General features: G+C 51.3%; 3 protein-coding genes across 3 annotated transcripts in view; all 3 read right to left on the bottom strand.

The window, feature by feature from the left end:
• Positions 1-18,220, bottom strand: part of LOC146799943 (uncharacterized) — a 28,795-nt gene extending 10,575 nt beyond the window's left edge. The window contains exons 1-2 of the mRNA XM_085620856.1: positions 17,175-18,220; positions 17,040-17,062 (exon numbers count right to left, since the gene is read on the bottom strand). Of these exons, the coding sequence (XP_085476982.1) occupies positions 17,040-17,062; positions 17,175-17,482 (331 nt within the window). The 5' untranslated portion in view covers positions 17,483-18,220. The remainder of the gene's footprint in view (positions 1-17,039; positions 17,063-17,174) is intronic.
• Positions 18,221-20,061: 1,841 nt separating this feature from the next.
• LOC146799942 (histone H3) lies at positions 20,062-21,060 on the bottom strand. The gene has a single exon (XM_085620855.1). The coding sequence runs from the start codon at positions 20,476-20,478 to the stop codon at positions 20,068-20,070; it is 411 nt and encodes a 136-aa protein (XP_085476981.1). The 5' UTR covers positions 20,479-21,060; the 3' UTR covers positions 20,062-20,067.
• A 127-nt stretch (positions 21,061-21,187) lies between these two features.
• On the bottom strand, positions 21,188-22,114 carry LOC146799941 (histone H1.3-like). Its single transcript, XM_085620854.1, has one exon. It carries the CDS (start codon positions 21,883-21,885, stop codon positions 21,235-21,237), a length of 651 nt encoding a protein of 216 aa, XP_085476980.1. The 5' UTR covers positions 21,886-22,114; the 3' UTR covers positions 21,188-21,234.
• Positions 22,115-24,697: the final 2,583 nt, after the last annotated feature.

Below are 24,697 nucleotides of genomic sequence, written 5' to 3'. Positions count from 1 at the left end.
AGGGGTGAACCCTGAATTCTCACCCTGCGCGGAGCTCCATAACCCTGGGTAGAAGTTGCGACTTCATCCCCTTGAAGCCTAACACCTGCAAATGTCACAAGCATCAGTAAAACTGGAGTCTGGAGGCTGGAAACACACCCAAGGCATTGCAGGTCCTATTCTGATACTGTAAAGGAGTTAAATACACTTTACTGAGTATGTGAAGTGTTTTGTTTTCACACCACCAGCCAGGGGTGAACCCTGAATTCTCACCCTGAGCGGAGCTCCATAACCCTGGGTAGAAGGTGCGACTTCATCCCCTTGAAGCCTAACACCTGCAAACGTCACAAGCATCAGTAAAACTGGTGCCTGGGTGCTGGAAACACACCCAAGGCCTTGCAGGCCTTATCCTGATACTGTAAAGGAGTTAAATACACTTTCCTGAGTATGTGAAGTGTTTTGTTTTCACACCTTGAGCCAGGGGTGAACCCTGAAATCTAACCCTGCGCGGAGCTCCATGACCCTGGGTAGAAGGTGCGACTTCTTCCCCTTGAAGCCTAACACCTGCAAATGTCACCAGTATCAGTAAAACTGGTGTCTGGAGGCTGGAAACACACCCAAGGCATTGCAGGCCCTATTCTGATACTGTAAAGGAGTGAAATACACTTTACTGAGTATGTGAAGTGATTTGTTTTCACACCTTGAGCCAGGGGTGAACCCTGAAATCTAACCCTGCGCGGAGCTCCATGACCCTGGGTAGAAGGTGCGACTTCCTCCCCTTGAAGCCTAACACCTGCAAAGGTCACAAGCATCAGTAAAACTGGTGCCTGGATGCTGGAAACACACCCAAGGCCTTGCAGGCCTTATTCTGATACTGTAAAGGAGTTAAATACACTTTCCTGAGTATGTGAAGTGTTTTATTTTCACACCTCCAGCCAGGGGTGAACCCTGACTTCTCACCCTGCGCGGAGCTCCATAACCCTGGGTAGAAGGTGCGACTTCATCCCCATGAAGCCTAACACCGGCAAATGTCACAATTATCAGTAAAACTGGTGCCTGGAGGCTGGAAACACACCCAAGGCCTTGCAGGCATTATTCTGATACGTTAAAGGAGTTAAATACACTTTCCTGAGTATGCGAAGTGCTTTATTTTCACACCTCCAGCCAGGGGTGAACCCTGATATCTCACCCTGCGCGGAGCTCCATAAGCCCGGGTAGAAGGTGCGACTTTGTCCCCTTGAAGCCTAACGCCTGCAAATGTCACAAGTATCAGTAAATTAGTGCCAGGAGGCTGGAATCAGGCCAAAGGCCTTGCAGGCCTTGTTCTGTTACTGTGAAGGACTTAAATACTCTTTACTGAGTCTGTGAAGTGTTTTGATTTCACATCTCCAGCCAGGGTTGAAACCCGAAATCATACCCTGCGCGAAGGTCCATAACCCTGGGTAGAAGGTGCAACTTCATCCCCTTTAAGCCTAACACCTACAAATGTCACAAGTATCAGTAAAACTGGTGCCAGGAGGCTGGAAGTAGTACCAAGGCCTTGCAGGCCTTATTCTGATACTGTAAATCAGCTAAATACACTTTCCTGAGTATGTGAAGTGTTTTATTTTCACACCTCCAGCCAGGGGTGAAGCCTGAAATCTCACCCTGCGCGGAGCTCCATGACCCTGGGTAGAAGGTGCGACTTCATCCCCTTGAAGCATAACACCTCCAAGTGTCACAAGTATCAGTACAACTGGTGCCTGGAGGCTGGAAACAAACCCAAGGCCTTGCAGGCCTTGTTCTGATACTGTAAAGGAGTTAAATACACTTTCCTGAGTAAGTGAAGTGTTTTATTTTCACACTTCCATCCAGGGGTGAACCCTGAAATCTCACCCTGCGCGGAGCTCCATAACCCTGGGTAGAAGGTGCGACTTCATCCCCTTGAAGCCTAACACCTGCAAATGTCACAAGTATCAGTAAAACTGGTGCCTGGAGGCTGGAAACACACCCAAGGCCTTGCAGGCCTTATTATGATACTGTAAAGCAGTTAAATACACTTTCCTGAGTATGTGAAGTGTTTTATTTTCACACCTCCAGCCAGGGGTGAACCCTGAAATCTTACCCTGCGCGAAGCTCCATGACCCTGGGTAGAAGGTGCGACTTCATCCCCTTGAAGCATAACACCTCCAAGTGTCACAAGTATCAGTACAACTGGTGCCTCGAGGCTGGAAACAAACCCAAGGCCTTGCAGGCCTTGTTCTGATACTGTAAATGAGTTAAATACACTTTCCTGAGTAAGTGAAGTGTTTTATTTTCACACTTCCATCCAGGGGTGAACCCTGATATCTCACCCTGCGCGGAGCTCCATAACCCTGGGTAGAAGTTGCGACTTCATCCCCTTGAAGCCTAACACCTGCAAATGTCACCAGTATCAGTAAAACTGGAGTCTGGAGGCTGGAAACACACCCAAGGCATTGCAGGTCCTATTCTGATACTGTAAAGGAGTTAAATACACTTTAATGAGTATGTGAAGTGTTTTGTTTTCACACCACCAGCCAGGGGGGAACCCTGAATTCTCACCCTGAGCGGAGCTCCATAACCCTGGGTAGAAGGTGCGACTTCATCCCCTTGAAGCCTAACACCTGCAAACGTCACAAGCATCAGTAAAACTGGTGCCTGGGTGCTGGAAACACACCCAAGGCCTTGCAGGCCTTATCCTGATACTGTAAAGGAGTTAAATACACTTTCCTGAGTAAGTGAAGTGTTTTATTTTCACACTTCCATCCAGGGGTGAACCCTGAAATCTCACCCTGCGCGGAGCTCCATAACCCTGGGTAGAAGTTGCGACTTCATCCCCTTGAAGCCTAACACCTGCAAATGTCACAAGCATCAGTAAAACTGGAGTCTGGAGGCTGGAAATACACCCAAGGCATTGCAGGTCCTATTCTGATACTGTAAAGGAGTTAAATACACTTTACTGAGTATGTGAAGTGTTTTGTTTTCACACCACCAGCCAGGGGTGAACCCTGAATTCTCACCCTGAGCGGAGCTCCATAACCCTGGGTAGAAGGTGCGACTTCATCCCCTTGAAGCCTAACACCTGCAAACGTCACAAGCATCAGTAAAACTGGTGCCTGGGTGCTGGAAACACACCCAAGGCCTTGCAGGCCTTATCCTGATACTGTAAAGGAGTTAAATACACTTTCCTGAGTATGTGAAGTGTTTTGTTTTCACACCTTGAGCCAGGGGTGAACCCTGAAATCTAACCCTGCGCGGAGCTCCATGACCCTGGGTAGAAGGTGCGACTTCTTCCCCTTGAAGCCTAACACCTGCAAATGTCACCAGTATCAGTAAAACTGGTGTCTGGAGGCTGGAAACACACCCAAGGCATTGCATGCCCTATTCTGATACTGTAAAGGAGTGAAATACACTTTACTGAGTATGTGAAGTGATTTGTTTTCACACCTTGAGCCAGGGGTGAACCCTGAAATCTAACCCTGCGCGGAGCTCCATGACCCTGGGTAGAAGGTGCGACTTCCTCCCCTTGAAGCCTAACACCTGCAAAGGTCACAAGCATCAGTAAAACTGGTGCCTGGATGCTGGAAACACACCCAAGGCCTTGCAGGCCTTATTCTGATACTGTAAAGGAGTTAAATACACTTTCCTGAGTATGTGAAGTGTTTTATTTTCACACCTCCAGCCAGGGGTGAACCCTGACTTCTCACCCTGCGCGGAGCTCCATAACCCTGGGTAGAAGGTGCAACTTCATCCCCATGAAGCCTAACACCGGCAAATGTCACAATTATCAGTAAAACTGGTGCCTGGAGGCTGGAAACACACCCAAGGCCTTGCAGGCATTATTCTGATACGTTAAAGGAGTTAAATACACTTTCCTGAGTATGCGAAGTGCTTTATTTTCACACCTCCAGCCAGGGGTGAACCCTGATATCTCACCCTGCGCGGAGCTCCATAAGCCCGGGTAGAAGGTGCGACTTTGTCCCCTTGAAGCCTAACGCCTGCAAATGTCACAAGTATCAGTAAATTAGTGCCAGGAGGCTGGAATCAGGCCAAAGGCCTTGCAGGCCTTGTTCTGTTACTGTGAAGGACTTAAATACTCTTTACTGAGTCTGTGAAGTGTTTTGATTTCACATCTCCAGCCAGGGTTGAAACCCGAAATCATACCCTGCGCGAAGGTCCATAACCCTGGGTAGAAGGTGCAACTTCATCCCCTTTAAGCCTAACACCTACAAATGTCACAAGTATCAGTAAAACTGGTGCCAGGAGGCTGGAAGTAGGCCCAAGGCCTTGCAGGCCTTATTCTGATACTGTAAAGCAGCTAAATACACTTTCCTGAGTATGTGAAGTGTTTTATTTTCACACCTCCAGCCAGGGGTGAAGCCTGAAATCTCACCCTGCGCGGAGCTCCATGACCCTGGGTAGAAGGTGCGACTTCATCCCCTTGAAGCATAACACCTCCAAGTGTCACAAGTATCAGTACAACTGGTGCCTGGAGGCTGGAAACAAACCCAAGGCCTTGCAGGCCTTGTTCTGATACTGTAAAGGAGTTAAATACACTTTCCTGAGTAAGTGAAGTGTTTTATTTTCACACTTCCATCCAGGGGTGAACCCTGAAATCTCACCCTGCGCGGAGCTCCATAACCCTGGGTAGAAGGTGCGACTTCATCCCCTTGAAGCCTAACACCTGCAAATGTCACAAGTATCAGTAAATCTGGTGCCAGGAGGCTGGAAGTAGGCCCAAGGCCTTGCAGGCCTTATTCTGATACTGTAAAGCAGCTAAATGCACTTTCCTGAGTATGTGAAGTGTTTTATTTTCACACTTCCATCCAGGGGTGAACCCTGAAATCTCACCCTGCGCGGAGCTCCATAACCCTGGGTAGAAGGTGCGACTTCATCCCCTTGAAGCCTAACACCTACAAATGTCACAAGTATCAGTAAAACTGGTGCCAGGAGGCTGGAAGTAGGCCCAAGGCCTTGCAGGCCTTATTCTGATATTGTAAAGCAGCTAAATACACTTTCCTGAGTATGTGAAGTGTATATTTTTCACACCTCAAGCCTGGGGTGAACCCTGAAATCTCACCCTGCGCGGAGCTCCATGACCCTGGGTAGAAGGTGCGACTTCATCCCCTTGAAGCCTAACACCTACAAATGTCACAAGTATCAGTAAAACTGGTGCCAGGAGGCTGGAAGTAGGCCCAAGGCCTTGCAGGCCTTATTCTGATACTGTAAAGCAGCTAAATACGCTTTCCTGAGTATGTGAAGTGTTTTATTTTCACACCTCCAGCCAGGGGTGAAGCCTGAAATCTCACCCTGCGCGGAGCTCCATGACCCTGGGTAGAAGGTGCGACTTCATCCCCTTGAAGCCTAACACCTACAAATGTCACAAGTATCAGTACAACTGGTGCCAGGAGGCTGGAAGTAGGCCCAAGGCCTTGCAGGCCATATTCTGATACTGTAAAGGAGCTAAATACACTTTCCTGAGAATGTGAGGTGTTTTATTTTCACACCTCCAACCTGGAGTGAACCCTGAAATCTCACCCTGCGCGGAGCTCTATAACCCTGGGTAGAAGGTGAGACTTCATCCCCTTGAAGCTTAACACCTTAAAATGTCACAAAGTATCAGTAAAACTGGTACCTGGAGGCTGGAAACACACCCAAGGCCTTGCAGGCCTTGTTCTGATACTGTGAAGGAGTTAAATACACTTTACTGAGTATGTAAAGTGTTTTGTTTTCACACCACCAGCCAGGGGTGAACCCTGAATTCTCACCCTGAGCGGAGCTCCATAACCTTGGGTAGAAGGTGCAACTTCATCCCCTTGAAGCCTAACACCTGCAAATGTCACAAGTATCAGTAAATTGGTGCTAGGAGGCTGGAAGTAGGCCCAAGGCCTTGCAGGCCTTGTTCTGATACTGTGAAGGAGTTAAATACACTTTACTGAGTATGTAAAGTGTTTTGTTTTCACACCAACAGCCAGGGGTGAACCCTGAATTCTCACCCTGCGCGGAGCTCCATAACCCTGGGTAGAAGTTGCGACTTCATCCCCTTGAAGCCTAACACCTGCAAATGTCACCAGTATCAGTAAAACTGGTGCCAGGAGGCTGAAAGTAGGCCCAAGGCCTTGTAGGCCTTGTTCTGATACTGTAAAGCAGCTAAATACACTTTCCTGAGTATGTGAAGTGTTTTGTTTTCACACCTTGAGCCAGGGGTGAACCCTGAAACATAACCCTGCGCGGAGCTCCATGACCCTGGGTAGAAGGTGCGACTTCATCCCCTTGAAGCCTAACACCTGCAAATGTCACAAGCATCAGTAAAACTGGTGCCTGGATGCTGGAAACACACCCAAGGCCTTGCAGGCCTTATTCTGATACTGTAAAGGAGTTAAATACACTTTCCTGAGTATGTGAAGTGTTTTATTTTCACACCTCCAGCCAGGGGTGAACCCTGATATCTCACCCTGCGCGGAGCTCCATACCCTTGGGTAGAAGGTGCAACTTTATCCCCTTGAAGCCTAACACCTGCAAATGTCACAAGTATCAGTAAATTGGTGCCAGGAGGCTGGAATTAGGCCCAAGGCCTGGCAGGCCTTGTTCTGATACTGTGAAGGAGTTAAATACACTTTACTGAGTATGTAAAGTGTTTTGTTTTCACACCAACAGCCAGGGGTGAACCCTGAATTCTCACCCTGCGCGGAGCTCCATAACCTTGGGTAGAAGGTGCAACTTCATCCCCTTGAAGCCTAACACCTGCAAATGTCACAAGTATCAGTAAATTGGTGCTAGGAGGCTGGAACTAGGCCCAAGGCCTTGTTATGATACTGTGAAGGAGTTAAATACACTTTACTGAGTATGTAAAGTGTTTTGTTTTCACACCAACAGCCAGGGGTGAACCCTGAATTCTCACCCTGCGCGGAGCTCCATAACGCTGGGTAGAAGTTGCGACTTCATCCCCTTGAAGCCTAACACCTGCAAATGTCACCAGTATCAGTAAAACTGGTGTCTGGAGGCTGGAAACACACCCAAGGCATTGCAGGTCCTATTCTGATACTGTAAAGGAGTTAAATACACTTTACTGAGAATGTGAAGTGTTTTGTTTTCACACTTCCATCCAGGGGTGAACCCTGAAATCTCACCCTGCGCGGAGCTCCATAACCCTGGGTAGAAGGTGCGACTTCATCCCCTTGAAGCATAACACCTCCAAGTGTCACAAGTATCAGTACAACTGGTGCCTGGAGGCTGGAAACAAACCCAAGGCCTTGCAGGCCTTGTTCTGATACTGTAAAGGAGTTAAATACACTTTCCTGAGTAAGTGAAGTGTTTTATTTTCACACTTCCATCCAGGGGTGAACCCTGAAATCTCACCCTGCGCGGAGCTCCATAACCCTGGGTAGAAGGTGCGACTTCATCCCCTTGAAGCCTAACACCTGCAAATGTCACAAGTATCAGTAAAACTGATGCCTGGAGGCTGGAAACACACCCAAGGCCTTGCAGGCCTTATTGTGATACTGTAAAGCAGTTAAATACACTTTCCTGAGTATGTGAAGTGTTTTATTTTCACACCTCCAGCCAGGGGTGAACCCTGAAATCTTACCCTGCGCGAAGCTCCATGACCCTGGGTAGAAGGTGCGACTTCATCCCCTTGAAGCCTAACACCTACAAATGTCACAAGTATCAGTAAAACTGGTGCCAGGAGGCTGGAAGTAGGCCCAAGGCCTTGCAGGCCTTGTTCTGATACTGTGAAGGAGTTAAATACACTTTACTGAGTATGTAAAGTGTTTTGTTTTCACACCAACAGCCAGGGGTGAACCCTGAATTCTCACCCTGCGCGGAGCTCCATGACCCTGGGTAGAAGGTGCGACTTCATCCCCTTGAAGCCTAACACCTGCAAATGTCACAAGTATCAGTAAAACTGGTGCCTGGAGGCTGGAAACACACCCAAGGCCTTGCAGGCCTTATTATGATACTGTAAAGCAGTTAAATACACTTTCCTGAGGATGTGAAGTGTTTTATTTTCACACCTCAAGCCTGGGGTGAAGCCAGAAATCTCACCCTGCGCGGAGCTCCATGACACTGGGTAGAAGGTGCGACTTCATCCCCTTGAAGCCTAACACCTGCAAATGTCACAAGTATCAGTAAAACTGGTGCCAGGACGCTGGAAGTAGGCCCAAGGCCTTGCAGGCCTTATTCTGATACTGTAAAGCAGCTAAATACAATTTCCTGAGTATGTGAAGTGTTTTATTTTCACACCTCCAGCCAGGGGTGAAGCCTGAAATCTCACCCTGCGCGGAGCTCCATGACCCTGGGTAGAAGGTGCGACTTCATCCCCTTGAAGCCTAACACCTGCAAATGTCACAAGTATCAGTAAAACTGGTGCCAGGAGGCTGGAAGTAGGCCCAAGGCCTTGCAGGCCTTATTCTGATACAGTAAAGCAGCTAAATACACTTTCCTGAGTATGTGAAGTGTTTTATTTTCACACCTCCAGCCTGGGGTGAAGCCTGAAACCTTACCCTGCGCGGAGCTCCATGACCCTGGGTAGAAGGTGCGACTTCATCCCCTTGAAGCCTAACACCTGCAAATGTCACAAGTATCAGTAAAACTGGTGCCAGGAGGCTGGAAGTAGGCCCAAGGCCTTGCAGGCCTTATTCTGATACTGTAAAGGAGCTAAATACACTTTCCTGAGTATGTGAAGTGTTTTATTTTCACACCTCCAGCCAGGGGTGAAGCCTGAAATCTCACCCTGCGCGGAGCTCCATGACCCTGGGTAGAAGGTGCGACTTCATCCCCTTGAAGCATAACACCTCCAAGTGTCACAAGTATCAGTACAACTGGTGCCTGGAGGCTGGAAACAAACCCAAGGCCTTGCAGGCCTTGTTCTGATACTGTAAAGGAGTTAAATACACTTTCCTGAGTAAGTGAAGTGTTTTATTTTCACACTTCCATCCAGGGGTGAACCCTGAAATCTCACCCTGCGCGGAGCTCCATAACCCTGGGTAGAAGGTGCGACTTCATCCCCTTGAAGCCTAACACCTGCAAATGTCACAAGTATCAGTAAAACTGGTGCCTGGAGGCTGGAAACACACCCAAGGCCTTGCAGGCCTTATTGTGATACTGTAAAGCAGTTAAATACACTTTCCTGAGTATGTGAAGTGTTTTATTTTCACACCTCCAGCCAGGGGTGAACCCTGAAATCTTACCCTGCGCGAAGCTCCATGACCCTGGGTAGAAGGTGCGACTTCATCCCCTTGAAGCATAACACCTGCAAATGTCACCAGTATCAGTAAAACTGGTGCCTGGAGGCTGGAAACAAACCCAAGGCCTTGCAGGCCTTGTTCTGATACTGTAAATGAGTTAAATACACTTTCCTGAGTAAGTGAAGTGTTTTATTTTCACACTTTCATCCAGGGGTGAACCCTGATATCTCACCCTGCGCGGAGCTCCATAACCCTGGGTAGAAGTTGCGACTTCATCCCCTTGAAGCCTAACACCTGCAAATGTCACCAGTATCAGTAAAACTGGAGTCTGGAGGCTGGAAACACACCCAAGGCATTGCAGGTCCTATTCTGATACTGTAAAGGAGTTAAATACACTTTAATGAGTATGTGAAGTGTTTTGTTTTCACACCACCAGCCAGGGGTGAACCCTGAATTCTCACCCTGAGCGGAGCTCCATAACCCTGGGTAGAAGGTGCGACTTCATCCCCTTGAAGCCTAACACCTGCAAACGTCACAAGCATCAGTAAAACTGGTGCCTGGGTGCTGGAAACACACCCAAGGCCTTGCAGGCCTTATCCTGATACTGTAAAGGAGTTAAATACACTTTCCTGAGTATGTGAAGTGTTTTGTTTTCACACCTTGAGCCAGGGGTGAACCCTGAAATCTAACCCTGCGCGGAGCTCCATGACCCTGGGTAGAAGGTGCGACTTCTTCCCCTTGAAGCCTAACACCTGCAAATGTCACCAGTATCAGTAAAACTGGTGACTGGAGGCTGGAAACACACCCAAGGCATTGCAGGCCCTATTCTGATACTGTAAAGGAGTGAAATACACTTTAATGAGTATGTGAAGTGATTTGTTTTCACACCTCCAGCCAGGGGTGAACCCTGAAATCTTACCCTGCGCGGAGCTCCATGACCCTGGGTAGAAGGTGCGACTTCATCCCCTTGAAGCATAACACCTCCAAGTGTCACAAGTATCAGTACAACTGGTGCCTGGAGGCTGGAAACAAACCCAAGGCCTTGCAGGCCTTGTTCTGATACTGTAAAGGAGTTAAATACACTTTCCTGAGTAAGTGAAGTGTTTTATTTTCACACTTCCATCCAGGGGTGAACCCTGAAATCTCACCCTGCGCGGAGCTCCATAACCCTGGGTAGAAGGTGCGACTTCATCCCCTTGAAGCCTAACACCTGCAAATGTCACAAGTATCAGTAAAACTGGTGCCTGGAGGCTGGAAACACACCCAAGGCCTTGCAGGCCTTATTGTGATACTGTAAAGCAGTTAAATACACTTTCCTGAGTATGTGAAGTGTTTTATTTTCACACCTCCAGCCAGGGGTGAATCCTGAAATCTTACCCTGCGCGAAGCTCCATGACCCTGGGTAGAAGGTGCGACTTCATCCCCTTGAAGCATAACACCTCCAAGTGTCACAAGTATCAGTACAACTGGTGCCTGGAGGCTGGAAACAAACCCAAGGCCTTGCAGGCCTTGTTCTGATACTGTAAATGAGTTAAATACACTTTCCTGAGTAAGTGAAGTGTTTTATTTTCACACTTCCATCCAGGGGTGAACCCTGAAATCTCACCCTGCGCGAAGCTCCATGACCCTGGGTAGAAGGTGCGACTTCATCCCCTTGAAGCCTAACACCTGCAAATGTCACAAGTATCAGTAAAACTGGTGCCAGGAGGCTGGAAGTAGGCCCAAGGCCTTGCAGGCCTTATTCTGATACTGTAAAGGAGCTAAATACACTTTCCTGAGTGTGTGAAGTGTTTTATTTTCACACCTCCAGCCAGGGGTGAAGCCTGAAATCTCACCCTGCGCGGAGCTCCATGACCCTGGGTAGAAGGTGCGACTTCATCCCCTTGAAGCCTAACACCTACAAATGTCACAAGTATCAGTAAAACTGGTGCCAGGAGGCTGGAAGTAGGCCCAAGGCCTTGCAGGCCTTATTCTGATACTGTAAAGCAGCTAAATACGCTTTCCTGAGTATGTGAAGTGTTTTATTTTCACACCTCCAGCCAGGGGTGAAGCCTGAAATCTCACACTGCGCGGAGCTCCATAACCCTGGGTAGAAGGTGCGGCTTCATCCCCTTGAAGCCTAACACCTGCAAATGTCACAAGTATCAGTAAATCTGGTGCCAGGAGGCTGGAAGTAGGCCAAAGGCCTTGCAGGCCTTATTCTGATACTGTAAAGCAGCTAAATACGCTTTCCTGAGTATGTGAAGTGTTTTATTTTCACACTTCCATCCAGGGGTGAACCCTGAAATCTCACCCTGCGCGAAGCTCCATGACCCTGGGTAGAAGGTGCGACTTCATCCCCTTGAAGCCTAACACCTGCAAATGTCACAAGTATCAGTAAAACTGGTGCCAGGAGGCTGGAAGTAGGCCCAAGGCCTTGCAGGCCTTATTCTGATACTGTAAAGGAGCTAAATACACTTTCCTGAGTGTGTGAAGTGTTTTATTTTCACACCTCCAGCCAGGGGTGAAGCCTGAAATCTCACCCTGCGCGGAGCTCCATGACCCTGGGTAGAAGGTGCGACTTCATCCCCTTGAAGCCTAACACCTACAAATGTCACAAGTATCAGTAAAACTGGTGCCAGGAGGCTGGAAGTAGGCCCAAGGCCTTGCAGGCCTTATTCTGATACTGTAAAGCAGCTAAATACGCTTTCCTGAGTATGTGAAGTGTTTTATTTTCACACCTCCAGCCAGGGGTGAAGCCTGAAATCTCACCCTGCGCGGAGCTCCATAACCCTGGGTAGAAGGTGCGGCTTCATCCCCTTGAAGCCTAACACCTGCAAATGTCACAAGTATCAGTAAATCTGGTGCCAGGAGGCTGGAAGTAGGCCAAAGGCCTTGCAGGCCTTATTCTGATACTGTAAAGCAGCTAAATACGCTTTCCTGAGTATGTGAAGTGTTTTATTTTCACACTTCCATCCAGGGGTGAACCCTGAAATCTCACCCTGCGCGGAGCTCCATAACCCTGGGTAGAAGGTGCGACTTCATCCCCTTGAAGCCTAACACCTACAAATGTCACAAGTATCAGTAAAACTGGTGCCAGGAGGCTGGAAGTAGGCCCAAGGCCTTGCAGGCCTTATTCTGATACTGTAAAGCAGCTAAATACACTTTCCTGAGTATGTGAAGTGTATATTTTTCACACCTCAAGCCTGGGGTGAACCCTGAAATCTCACCCTGCGCGGAGCTCCATGACCCTGGGTAGAAGGTGCGACTTCATCCCCTTGAAGCCTAACACCTGCAAATGTCACAAGTATCAGTAAAACTGGTGCCTGGAGGCTGGAAACACACCCAAGGCCTTGCAGGCCTTAATATGATACTGTAAAGCAGTTAAATACACTTTCCTGAGGATGTGAAGTGTTTTATTTTCACACCTCAAGCCTGGGGTGAAGCCAGAAATCTCACCCTGCGCGGAGCTCAATGACACTGGGTAGAAGGTGCGACTTCATCCCCTTGAAGCCTAACACCTGCAAATGTCACAAGTATCAGTAAAACTGGTGCCAGGACGCTGGAAGTAGGCCCAAGGCCTTGCAGGCCTTATTCTGATACTGTAAAGCAGCTAAATACAATTTCCTGAGTATGTGAAGTGTTTTATTTTCACACCTCCAGCCAGGGGTGAAGCCTGAAATCTCACCCTGCGCGGAGCTCCATGACGCTGGGTAGAAGGTGCGACTTCATCCCCTTGAAGCCTAACACCTGCAAATGTCACAAGTATCAGTAAAACTGGTGCCAGGAGGCTGGAAGTAGGCCCAAGGCCTTGCAGGCCTTATTCTGATACTGTAAAGGAGCTAAATATACTTTCCTGAGTATGTGAAGCTTTTATTTTCACACCTCAAGCATGGGGTGAACCCTGAAATCTCACCCTGCGCGGAGCTCCATAACCCTGGGTAGAAGGTGCGACTTGATCCCCTTGAAGCCCAACACCTGCAAATGTCACAAGTATCAGTAAAACTGGTGCCAGTAGGCTGGATGTAGGCCCAAGGCCTTGCAGGCCTTATTCTGATACTGTAAAGGAGCTAAATACACTTTCCTGAGTATGTGAAGTGTTTTATTTTCACACCTCAAGCCTGGGGTGAACCCTGAAATCTCACCCTGCGCGGAGCTCCATGACCCTGGGTAGAAGGTGCGACTTCACCCCCTTGAAGCCTAACACCTACAAATGTCACAAGTATCAGTAAATCTGGTGCCAGGAGGCTGGAAGTAGGCCCAAGGCCTTGCAGGCCTTATTCTGATACTGTAAAGCAGCTAAATACACTTTCCTGAGTATGTGAAGTGTTTTATTTTCACACCTCCAGCCTAGGGTGAAGCCTGAAACCTTACCCTGCGCGGAGCTCCATGACCCTGGGTAGAAGGTGCGACTTCATCCCCTTGAAGCCTAACACCTGCAAATGTCACAAGTATCAGTAAAACTGGTGCCAGGAGGCTGGAAGTAGGCCCAAGGCCTTGCAGGCCTTATTCTGATACTGTAAAGGAGCTAAATACACTTTCCTGAGTATGTGAAGTGTTTTATTTTCACACCTCCAGCCAGGGGTGAAGCCTGAAATCTCACCCTGCGCGGAGCTCCATGACCCTGGGTAGAAGGTGCGACTTCATCCCCTTGAAGCCTAACACCTACAAATGTCACAAGTATCAGTAAAACTGGTGCCAGGAGGCTGGAAGTAGGCCCAAGGCCTTGCAGGCCTTATTCCGATACTGTAAAGCAGCTAAATACACTTTCCTGAGTATGTGAAGTGTTTTATTTTCACACCTCCAGCCAGGGGTGAAGCCTGAAATCTCACCCTGCGCGGAGCTCCATGACCCTGGGTAGAAGGTGCGACTTCATCCCCTTGAAGCATAACACCTCCAAGTGTCACAAGTATCAGTAAAACTGGTGCCAGGAGGCTGGAAGTAGGCCCAAGGCCTTGCAGGCCTTATTCTGATACTGTAAAGCAGCTAAATACGCTTTCCTGAGTATGTGAAGTGTTTTATTTTCACACCTCCAGCCAGGGGGGAAGCCTGAAATCTCACCCTGCACGGAGCTCCATGACACTGGGTAGAAGGTGCGACTTCATCCCCTTGAAGCCTAACACCTACAAATGTCACAAGTATCAGTAAATCTGGTGCCAGGAGGCTGGAAGTAGGCCCAAGGCCTTGCAGGCCTTATTCTGATACTGTAAAGGAGCTAAATGTACTTTCCTGAGTATGTGAAGCTTTTATTTTCACACCTCAAGCATGGGGTGAACCCTGAAATCTCACCCTGCGCGGAGCTCCATAACCCTGGGTAGAAAGTGCGACTTGATCCCCTTGAAGCCCAACACCTGCAAATGTCACAAGTATCAGTAAAACTGGTGCCAGTAGGCTGGATGTAGGCCCAAGGCCTTGCAGGCCTTATTCTGATACTGTAAAGGAGCTAAATACACTTTCCTGAGTATGTGAAGTGTTTTATTTTCACACCTCAAGCCTGGGGTGAACCCTGAAATCTCACCCTGCGCGGAGCTCCATGACCCTGGGTAGAAGGTGCGACTTCATCCCCTTGAAGCCTAACACCTACAAATGTCACAAGTATCAGTAAATCTGGTGCCAGGAGGCTGGAAGTAGGCCCAAGGCCTTGTTCTGATACTGTAAAGGAGTTAAATACACTTTCATGAGTATGTGAAGTGTTTTGTTTTCACACCTTGAGCCAGGGGTGAACCCTGAAATCTAACCCTGCGCGGAGCTCCATGACCCTGGGTAGAAGGTGCGACTTCTTCCCCTTGAAGCCTAACACCTGCAAATGTCACCAGTATCAGTAAAACTGGTGTCTGGAGGCTGGAAACACACCCAAGGCATTGCAGGCCCTATTCTGATACTGTAAAGGAGTGAAATACACTTTACTGAGTATGTGAAGTGTTTTGTTTTCACACCTTGAGCCAGGGGTGAAGCCTGAAATCTCACCCTGCACGGAGCTCCATGACACTGGGTAGAAGGTGCGACTTCATCCCCTTGAAGCCTAACACCTACAAATGTCACAAGTATCAGTAAATCTGGTGCCAGGAGGCTGGAAGTAGGCCCAAGGCCTTGCAGGCCTTGTTCTGATACTGTAAAGGAGTTAAATACACTTTCCTGAGTATGTGAAGTGTTTTATTTTCACACTTCCATCCAGGGGTGAACCCTGAAATCTCACCCTGCGCGGAGCTCCATGACCCTGGGTAGAAGGTGAGACGTCATCCCCTTGAAGCCTAACACCTGCAAATGTCACAAGTATCAGTAAAACTGGTGCCAGGAGGCTGGAAGTAGGCCCAAGGCCTTGCAGGCCTTATTCTGATACTGTAAAGCAGCTAAATACACTTTCCTGAGTATGTGAAGTGTTTTATTTTCACACCTCCAGCCAGGGGTGAAGCCTGAAATCTCACCCTGTGCGGAGCTCCATGACCCTGGGTAGAAGGTGCGACTTCATCCCCTTGAAGCATAACACCTCCAAGTGTCACAAGGATCAGTACAACTGGTGCCTGGAGGCTGGAAACAAACCCAAGACCTTGCAGGCCTTGTTCTGATACTGTAAAGCAGCTAAATACACTTTCCTGATTATGTGAAGTGTTTTATCTTCACACCTGCAGCCAGGGGTGAACCCTGAAATCTCACCCTGCGCGGAGCTCCATAGCCCTGGGTAGAAGGAGATACTGTGTCCCCTTAAACCTGTAATTTTCAAAATGTCATAAAAAGAATAAATCAAGCGCCTGGAGGCTAGAAATGGGCCCGAGACACTGAAGTCTTGGATCTGATAATGTAAAGGGCTTTGTGTACCTTTTGAGTGAAGTTTTTTTTCCCACCTCCAGCCGAGGGTTAAATCCTGAAATATTACCCCAATCGAAGCTCCATAGCCCTGTGTAGAAAAAGTGACTTCGTCCCCTTGGACCTAAAATGTTAGTACTTTTTTTTTATTTTTGTATTAAACATTGTTAAAGGGGTGACTGGAGGCTAATAAAATGGACCAGATACTGTGAAGGACATTATTTCATTTTTGGGCGAAAAAAAAATAAAAAAATAAAAATATATGTATTATATTATTATTGCGATTTTTTTTTTTTATTGGGGCCCATCTCCAGCTAAGGGGGAAAACCTGAAATGTTACCCGAAGCGGAGCTCCATTGCCCTGGGTAGAAGTAGTGCCATGGTCCCCTTGAACCAAAATGCCAACAAAAGAATAAATAAATAAATTTAAAAAAAGTACTAAAACAGGTGCTTAGAGGCCCAGAGGGTCCCGAAATCGGTCACGATCGATCACAAAAAAAATGAGGATCCCACACCCCATGGCCCTGCATGGGAACTCTATTTTACTGACTATTAAGCCCCCACGGAGTGGGGGCTTACAGCGCCCGAGCGGGAGACAAAAGTTAGAGTTAGCGCGGCCGATCCGCCGCCCGGCCATCTGGTCGCTCAGCTCCGAGGGCCATCTGGTCGCGCAACTCGGCGACCAGATGGCCGGCCGCACTCCCGGCGCGGCTAACTCTAACCTTTGTCCCTCGTCCGTGTTCTGTAAACCCCCACTACGTGGGGGCTTAATAGTTGAGGGAGAAATGACCGGCCCTGGGCCGGGCCAAACTCGCCTTGGGTCCCCAGTACAGGGCTCTAGGATGGCGGGCCCCTGGGCCGGCCTATACCCGCCTTAGGTCCCCAGTTCAGGGCTCCAGGATGGCGGGCCCCTGGGCCGGGCTATACCCGCCTTAGGTGCCCAGTACAGGGCTTCAGGATAGCGGCCCCATGGGCTGGACTGGGATGAACGCGCCCCTGGACCCCCATGCCGGGGCTCCAGGAAGGCACCCTGGCCCCGGGACAGTGCCTTGCATGGCAGGGTGGCTGCGGAGAGTTCCCCTGATGCACCCCTCACTCGACCCGCTGTGGGCCTAGAAAGCAGCCCTAGCGCATAGACACAGCTCTCCCATGACATCGTGGTCGGCTCTTAAAAGAGCCTTTGGGTTTTGTTTTGTTTTTTCCGTGGGCAAGCCGAGTGTTTACCCGCCGAATCCGTAGAGGGTGCGACCCTGACGCTTCAGGGCGTAGACCACATCCATGGCGGTGACGGTCTTCCTCTTGGCGTGCTCGGTGTAGGTGACGGCGTCCCGGATCACGTTCTCCAGGAAAACCTTCAACACCCCGCGGGTCTCCTCGTAGATGAGGCCGGAGATGCGCTTGACCCCGCCACGGCGCGCCAGGCGGCGAATGGCTGGCTTGGTGATGCCCTGGATGTTGTCCCGGAGCACCTTGCGGTGCCTCTTGGCGCCGCCTTTGCCGAGCCCCTTCCCTCCTTTACCGCGTCCAGACATGGTCTCCTGTCGGTGCTGTGACTGAGCAGAAATGAGGGCCGCGGCCAGCGGCGGCTGCTTATATGGAGGAGCTGTGCCGGACCAGCTAGGGCGCTGCAAGCGGCCCACGTGACTCAAAGGATGGCGAGGGAGCCCGCCCCGGACCGCCCTCTGCAGGGAGCGGGGGCTGGAGCGGCCGTTGCCGTTTGAAAAAGAGCGCGCTCCCAGCCGCCTCTTTGTCGTGGGCTCTGCAGCTGCCGCCGGGCCATAGATCACAGTCAAGCACACACACACGCGCCTCCCTTCCCGGGCCCCCACTCGTCACCGCGGCCCGCCTAACCCTGGCGCTCGGTGCCCGCTCCCACCATGAACAGAAGGCTCTGAAAAGTGTTAATGGAGCAAACAGGTTAACGGCCTCGCCGGCAGCACCCAGCTGTGTGCGGCCGCCCGCCACCCCGTAACACTGTCCACATGTCACGCCCGGTTGTGGCAAGTCTGTAAACTGCCCCTATTAAAATGTACATTTTTTTTTTTTTTTTTACAAAAACATTATTATTGTGGGCCTCAAGCTAGGTTTTGGGACGGGGGCAAGATCTACGTGTACGTCCGAGGGCTTGTGCATGCCCTCCTATGTAGCGACGGTGCGGGCGCTGCCGCAACTATGAAGCCGCCAGAGTAACACCTTGGCCACGGATACGCTCTTTGATGGAGTCTGTGGTTGGCCCTGAAAAGAGCCTTTGTGTTTAGGGTGCGTTTCCACGGTGGTCTGCGGGCCTTTACTTGCTTGCTTTGCCCCCTGCCTTGTGGCTCTCGGTTTTCTTGGGCAGCAGCACGGCCTGGATGTTGGGCAGGACTCCTCCCTGGGCGATGGTGACTCGGCCCAGCAGCTTGTTCAGCTCCTCGTCGTTGCGGATGGCCAGCTGGAGGTGTCTGGGGATGATGCGGGTCTTTTTGTTGTCCCGGGCCGCGTTGCCGGCCAGCTCCAGGATCTCAGCGGTCAGGTACTCCAGGACTGCAGCCAGATAGACTGGGGCACCGGCGCCCACCCTCTCGGCGTAGCTTCCCTTGCGGAGCAGCCTGTGCACACGGCCCACGGGGAACTGGAGCCCGGCTCTGGAAGAGCGTGTCTTGGCCTTAGCGCGGGCCTTTCCTCCTTGCTTTCCGCGTCCAGACATGGCGATCGATGCAGGGGCTCACTCACACAACAGAGAGAATAGTACTGCTGTTCTGCGGGACTCCGGCGATATAAAGACTTCGGGCGCTTCTGATTGGTTGACAGCTAGGCTCTGATAGTTCTTCTCATTGGAGGGAGGAGGGCTTCCTTTTCACCAATCAAAGTTCCAGTACCGCATTACAAAGGGAAGTGGGGGCCCTGCCTGAGCCTGCCAATGAGACGGGAGAGCAGAGAAGCAGCTACTTTACACGGCCAGCCTATAAATACAAGTGCCGGGCTCGCCTGCCTTATTTCTCTCGGCTCCACAGGAAGCGGTGCAGATTGTCGACCATGCCTGAACCAGCCAAGTCCGCGCCGGCTCCCAAGAAGGGCTCCAAGAAAGCGCTCTCCAAGCCGCCCAAGAAGGACGGGAAGAAGCGCAAGAGGAGCAGGAAGGAAAGCTATGCTATCTACATTTACAAAGTGATGAAGCAGGTGCACCCGGACACCGGCATCTCCTCCAAGGCCATGGGCATCATGAACTCCTTCGTGAACGACATCTTCGAGCGCATCGCCGGGGAGGCTTCCCGCCTGGCCCACTACAACTCGCGGCGCACCATCACCTCCCGGGAGATCCAGACCGCAGTGCGTCTGCTGCTGCCCGGAGAGCTGGCCAAGCACGCCGTGTCCGAGGGCACCAAGGCCGTCACCAAGTACACCAGCGCCAAGTAAGGCTTCGAGGCGCATCCCCAACTAACACAACGGCTCTTTTAAGGGCCACTCACGTCCTCCCCTAAGAGCTAATGTGCTTCATTTATGACCGGAGAAAGAAGTGTTTTAAACGGTAATGTTGAGCGCACAAGACCCGCTCTCACGGGGCTTGCTGCAGACCGAGGGACGATGGACCAGGCAACCCGTTTTAATAAGCATGTTTATATGAATGAGCCCTCTTTGGGACCAAGTGTCACACAAGCACTGTAATGTAACGATGACGTTAAATAAAGCCCACGCGGAACTCGCACGGCTGCCCCCGGGCTTATTGTTTCCTGCGACCAGTTTTAGTGTGTGCGGGTGTCACGTTGTGTTTGTACTTTAAGACCAGGGGCAACGGCTAACATCCGCCCCAGGGCAAAGGCTCCCGAAATCGGGACACATAAACCCGATGTACAGATGCCCCACAGCGCTGGCTTGTGACCAGCGGATCCCAGCACGACCCTCTACCCAAACAAAGCGCTTTATTAATTGAAGAGGTGGCTGTGCACACCGAGTGCTCGGATTTCCCAGTGCCGGTATAAGTTTCCCAGTGCCGGTATAAGTTACCCAGTACTCGGGGTACTCTCAGCCAGCCCACCCACCCACACCTGTAGAACATGGCAGATAAGAGAAGCTCGTAGGTGACAGGGTGGTGGCCCTTAAAAGAGCCGTTGTGGTGGTTGTTCGGGTCGGTGTCTCCTTAGGCCCTCTCGCCTCGGATACGACGGGCCAGCTGGATGTCCTTGGGCATGATGGTCACCCTCTTGGCGTGGATGGCGCACAGGTTGGTGTCCTCGAAGAGCCCGACCAGGTAGGCCTCGCTGGCCTCTTGCAGGGCCATGACGGCGGAGCTCTGGAAGCGCAGGTCGGTCTTGAAGTCCTGGGCGATCTCCCTCACCAAGCGCTGGAAGGGCAGCTTGCGGATGAGGAGCTCGGTGGACTTCTGGTAGCGGCGGATCTCGCGGAGAGCCACAGTGCCGGGTCGGTAGCGGTGAGGCTTCTTGACTCCACCGGTGGCAGGGGCGCTCTTGCGGGCAGCCTTGGTGGCCAGCTGCTTGCGAGGCGCTTTGCCGCCGGTGGACTTGCGGGCTGTCTGCTTGGTGCGGGCCATGGCGGGAGCGGTCTCTCTCAACGACGAGCGAGGAAGAATGGAGTTCGAGCAGGCAAGAGCCCTATTTATGCACTCGAAGACGGAGGGCTGCTCTGGTTGGCTGAAGCGACCGCCCCAGGTTTGAAAACAGCCCGCGGTGTGCAACGATTGGCTACTCAACCGGAGGCTGTAGCCTGCCTCTCCAATGAGCTGTGGAGAAAAAGACACCCTCCGATTGGACGATGTACGTTGGAGCCGAAGCCCGCGCTTCGGTCAACCTTTGTCTCCGTGTCCATCCACTCATTTGTAGTCACACGAACCACTCGCCCCCGATCAACTGGGCGAGGAGACCAGGATGTTTTAAGTGTACCGCCCTTGGTCACCCTGGAACACGCCGCCGTTGACTGCGCTCGATTTCACGTTCACAATCGTCTGCTTTATGCAGACACCACTTCGAGTCTGCCCGGATACAGTGAAAGCACCAAGGCACACGTTATCTCACATTTATTATAAACTGAGGTCTAATAACTCCCAGACCCCCTTCTTTCTTTGTTATAAAGATTCCAATCCACGCAGCACCAAAAGAGCCGTTCATATGACCAAGATCACACACGGCACTCGCGTGTGTAAAGGTGCGCTAGGGATTTACTGTGCCGTTTATTATTATTGAGAAGTGTGCACGCGGGGTGAAAGGGTGGGGGTGAACAAGCTCTCTTCTAGACCGGGTGGATGGCTCTTAAAAGAGCCGTTGTGTTTGCAGTGTCTCGGTGCAAGCCCTTACTTCTTCTTGGGCGCTGCCTTCTTGGGCTTGGCTGCTTTGGGCTTGGCTGCCTTGGGTTTGACTACCTTGGCAGGGCTTTTCTTGGCCACTTTGGGCTTCGCCGCCTTGGCTTTCGCTGGGCTCTTGGCAGCCTTCTTGGCGGGGGCAGCCTTGGGCTTCTTGGGGCTCTTTGCTGCCGCTGGCTTCTTGACCTTCTTAGGGCTCTTCTTGACCCCCGCGGGAGCCTTTTTGGGCTTCTTGGCAGCAGGGGCAGCTTTCTTGGCCGCTGGTTTCTTGGTCTTGGCGGCCGCCTTCTTGGCCGCCTTCTTGCCCTCCAGCTGCTTCTTGTTCACCTTGAAGGATCCGGAGGCCCCGGTGCCCTTCAGCTGGGCCAGGGCGCCTTTGCTGACCAGGCTCTTGACGGAGGCCTTGACCCGGCTCTTGTTCTTGTCCACATCGTAGCCCTCGGCGATCAGCCCCTTCTTCATGGCCGACAGGGAGACTCCCTTCCTCTCGGCAGAGGCGGTCACCACCTTCAAGATCAGATCGGCCACGCTGGGGCCGGAAGGCTTCTTGGCCTTGGAGGCCCCCGCTGTCTTCTTCTGCTGCTTCTTCTTGGGGGCGACCTCAGCGGGAGGCGCCGCGGCGGCTGGAGCGGTTTCGGCCATTGCAATGCAAGTCTCGGCGCGGGCGCTGTCACAGAACAGAAATGTCCCTCTCGGCCCGAGCCCCGTGAATATATACAGGGAGGAGCCAGCCTCTGATTGGTCGCGAGCAGACAGGGCTCTGCGAGGCACACTCGGCTCTCTGCTCCGAGCTGACTTTTGTGTTTCCTACCTTCCGATTATCCACGTTTTAAAGCACAATCAGTTAAACACGCGCTTCCACACATGTATGACCAGGAGCCCAGCTTCGGCCCTCTCCCGGGCCTGCCCCCGTTTCGGATCCACCCCTCGTCCCTGGCTTGTGATCCGCGGGGAGACGGCGCTCCCCCGACGGTGGACGCCTCCATGCCTGAAATCGCGGGCTCCCGGCCCCTTTTCCCCGGTCCACTCTCGCCTCCTGCGGCCGGGAGCGGCGGCCCGCGGGAGGGAGGGGGCTCCTGCAGGGAGCGGGCCCTGCGGCGTCACAGTGGGGCTGCGGGGGCCGCGGGGAGCGCGTTCTGGAACGGGCCGAAGTAACACAGGGCTCCGCCGGCCGAGCGCGGGGTGGAAACAATGCCAGGGAGCCCCCAGCCCGGCGCCTGCACCCTCGGCTGTGGCACCCACGGCTGGGGGGGGCGCAACCGGAGGCCTTTTACAAGCAGCGGGGCACGGCCCTGGCTCCGGCCTCGCATGCATCACCAGGCGGCCGTGTGCTGGCAGCTTCACATGCAGGCAGAGGGCATTCACTGCCGAGCGCCGAGCCAGAGGAGGCGGGCGCAGACTAAATAAAATAAATACAGTGACACAACGAAGGAAGGCGGCCGAGTTAGGCCTACATGTTTAAAAACACCCCAAGTGAGAGCAGAGGGTGGGAATGCACCTGAAATGGAGACCCCAGTACCGGCATGGAGGCACTCTACTGAGCTGATTTTTAAAGCTGGAGCTAGGTGTACGTCTGAGGTGACATCTGTAGACAGAGTGAGTTACTGTATGTCAGACGCTGAGCCTATGACCGGGGGGAGGCCCACTGCGGAACTGAATAGTACAGTACAGAGTGAGGCATGTGACTACAACTGTTCTACTGAGCCCTATCGCTGGAGTGGGGACCACTCCTGAATCCAATGGTATATCACGAGGGAGACCTGAGACCAGAAATGATATTCTGCGCCCTGTAGCCTGATCGAGGCCTGCTGCTAATTTGGACGGAGGTAGGGGAAGAAAACAGAACACTTCAAATAGTCCAGAACGTACATGAACACCAGTCCCAGTATCAGATCTTAGCCTTCAGGATCTCAGGCCCATCCCTAGCTTCCAGGTACCTGTTTTAGTAATATGTGTGACATTTGGAGGTGTACAGCTTCAAGGGGATGAAGTTGCACCTTCTACACAGGGTTGAGGAGCTCCGCGCAGGGTGAGATTTCAGGGTTCATGCCTGGCTGGAGGTGTGAAAACAAAACACTCCACATAGTCACACCTCCATCCAGGGGTGAACCCTGAAATCTCACCCTGCGCGGAGCTCCATGACCCTGGGTAGAAGGTGCGACTTCATCCCCTTGAAGCCTAACACCTACAAATGTCACAAGTATCAGTACAACTGGTGCCAGGAGGCTGGAAGTAGGCCCAAGGCCTTGCAGGCCATATTCTGATACTGTAAAGGAGCTAAATACACTTTCCTGAGAATGTGAGGTGTTTTATTTTCACACCTCCAACCTGGGGTGAACCCTGAAATCTCACCCTGCGCGGAGCTCCATAACCCTGGGTAGAAGGTGAGACTTCATCCCCTTGAAGCTTAACACCTTAAAATGTCACAAAGTATCAGTAAAACTGGTACCTGGAGGCTGGAAACACACCCAAGGCCTTGCAGGCCTTGTTCTGATACTGTGAAGGAGTTAAATACACTTTACTGAGTATGTAAAGTGTTTTGTTTTCACACCAACAGCCAGGGGTGAACCCTGAATTCTCACCCTGCGCGGAGCTCCATAACCTTGGGTAGAAGGTGCAACTTCATCCCCTTGAAGCCTAACACCTGCAAATGTCACAAGTATCAGTAAATTGGTGCTAGGAGGCTGGAAGTAGGCCCAAGGCCTTGCAGGCCTTGTTCTGATACTGTGAAGGAGTTAAATACACTTTACTGAGTATGTAAAGTGTTTTGTTTTCACACCAACAGCCAGGGGTGAACCCTGAATTCTCACCCTGCGCGGAGCTCCATAACCCTGGGTAGAAGTTGCGACTTCATTCCCTTGAAGCCTAACACCTGCAAATGTCACCAGTATCAGTAAAACTGGAGTCTGAAGGCTGGAAACACACCCAAGGCATTGCAGGTCCTATTCTGATACTGTAAAGGAGTTAAATACACTTTACTGAGTATGTGAAGTGTTTTGTTTTCACACCACCAGCCAGGGGTGAACCCTGAATTCTCACCCTGAGCGGAGCTCCATAACCCTGGGTAGAAGGTGCGACTTCATCCCCTTGAAGCCTAACACCTGCAAACGTCACAAGCATCAGTAAAACTGGTGCCTGGATGCTGGAAACACACCCAGGGCCTTGCAGGCCTTATCCTGATACTGTAAAGGAGTTAAATACACTTTCCTGAGTATGTGAAGTGTTTTGTTTTCACACCTTGAGCCAGGGGTGAACCCTGAAATCTAACCCTGCGCGGAGCTCCATGACCCTGGGTAGAAGGTGCGACTTCTTCCCCTTGAAGCCTAACACCTGCAAATGTCACCAGTATCAGTAAAACTGGTGTCTGGAGGCTGGAAACACACCCAAGGCATTGCAGGCCCTATTCTGATACTGTAAAGGAGTGAAATACACTTTACTGAGTATGTGAAGTGTT

The sequence above is a fragment of the Triturus cristatus genome, chromosome 8, assembly GCF_964204655.1.
Source record: "Triturus cristatus chromosome 8, aTriCri1.1, whole genome shotgun sequence".
Classification (NCBI taxonomy): Eukaryota; Metazoa; Chordata; class Amphibia; order Caudata; family Salamandridae; genus Triturus; species Triturus cristatus.
This window is presented reverse-complemented; position numbering and strand designations above follow the sequence as displayed.

Bases quoted from the DNA above. Each gene is read 5' to 3' on its own strand.
- LOC146799942 (XM_085620855.1), bottom strand. From the start codon at position 20,478: ATGGCCCGCACCAAGCAGACAGCCCGCAAGTCCACCGGCGGCAAAGCG.
- LOC146799941 (XM_085620854.1), bottom strand. From the start codon at position 21,885: ATGGCCGAAACCGCTCCAGCCGCCGCGGCGCCTCCCGCTGAGGTCGCC.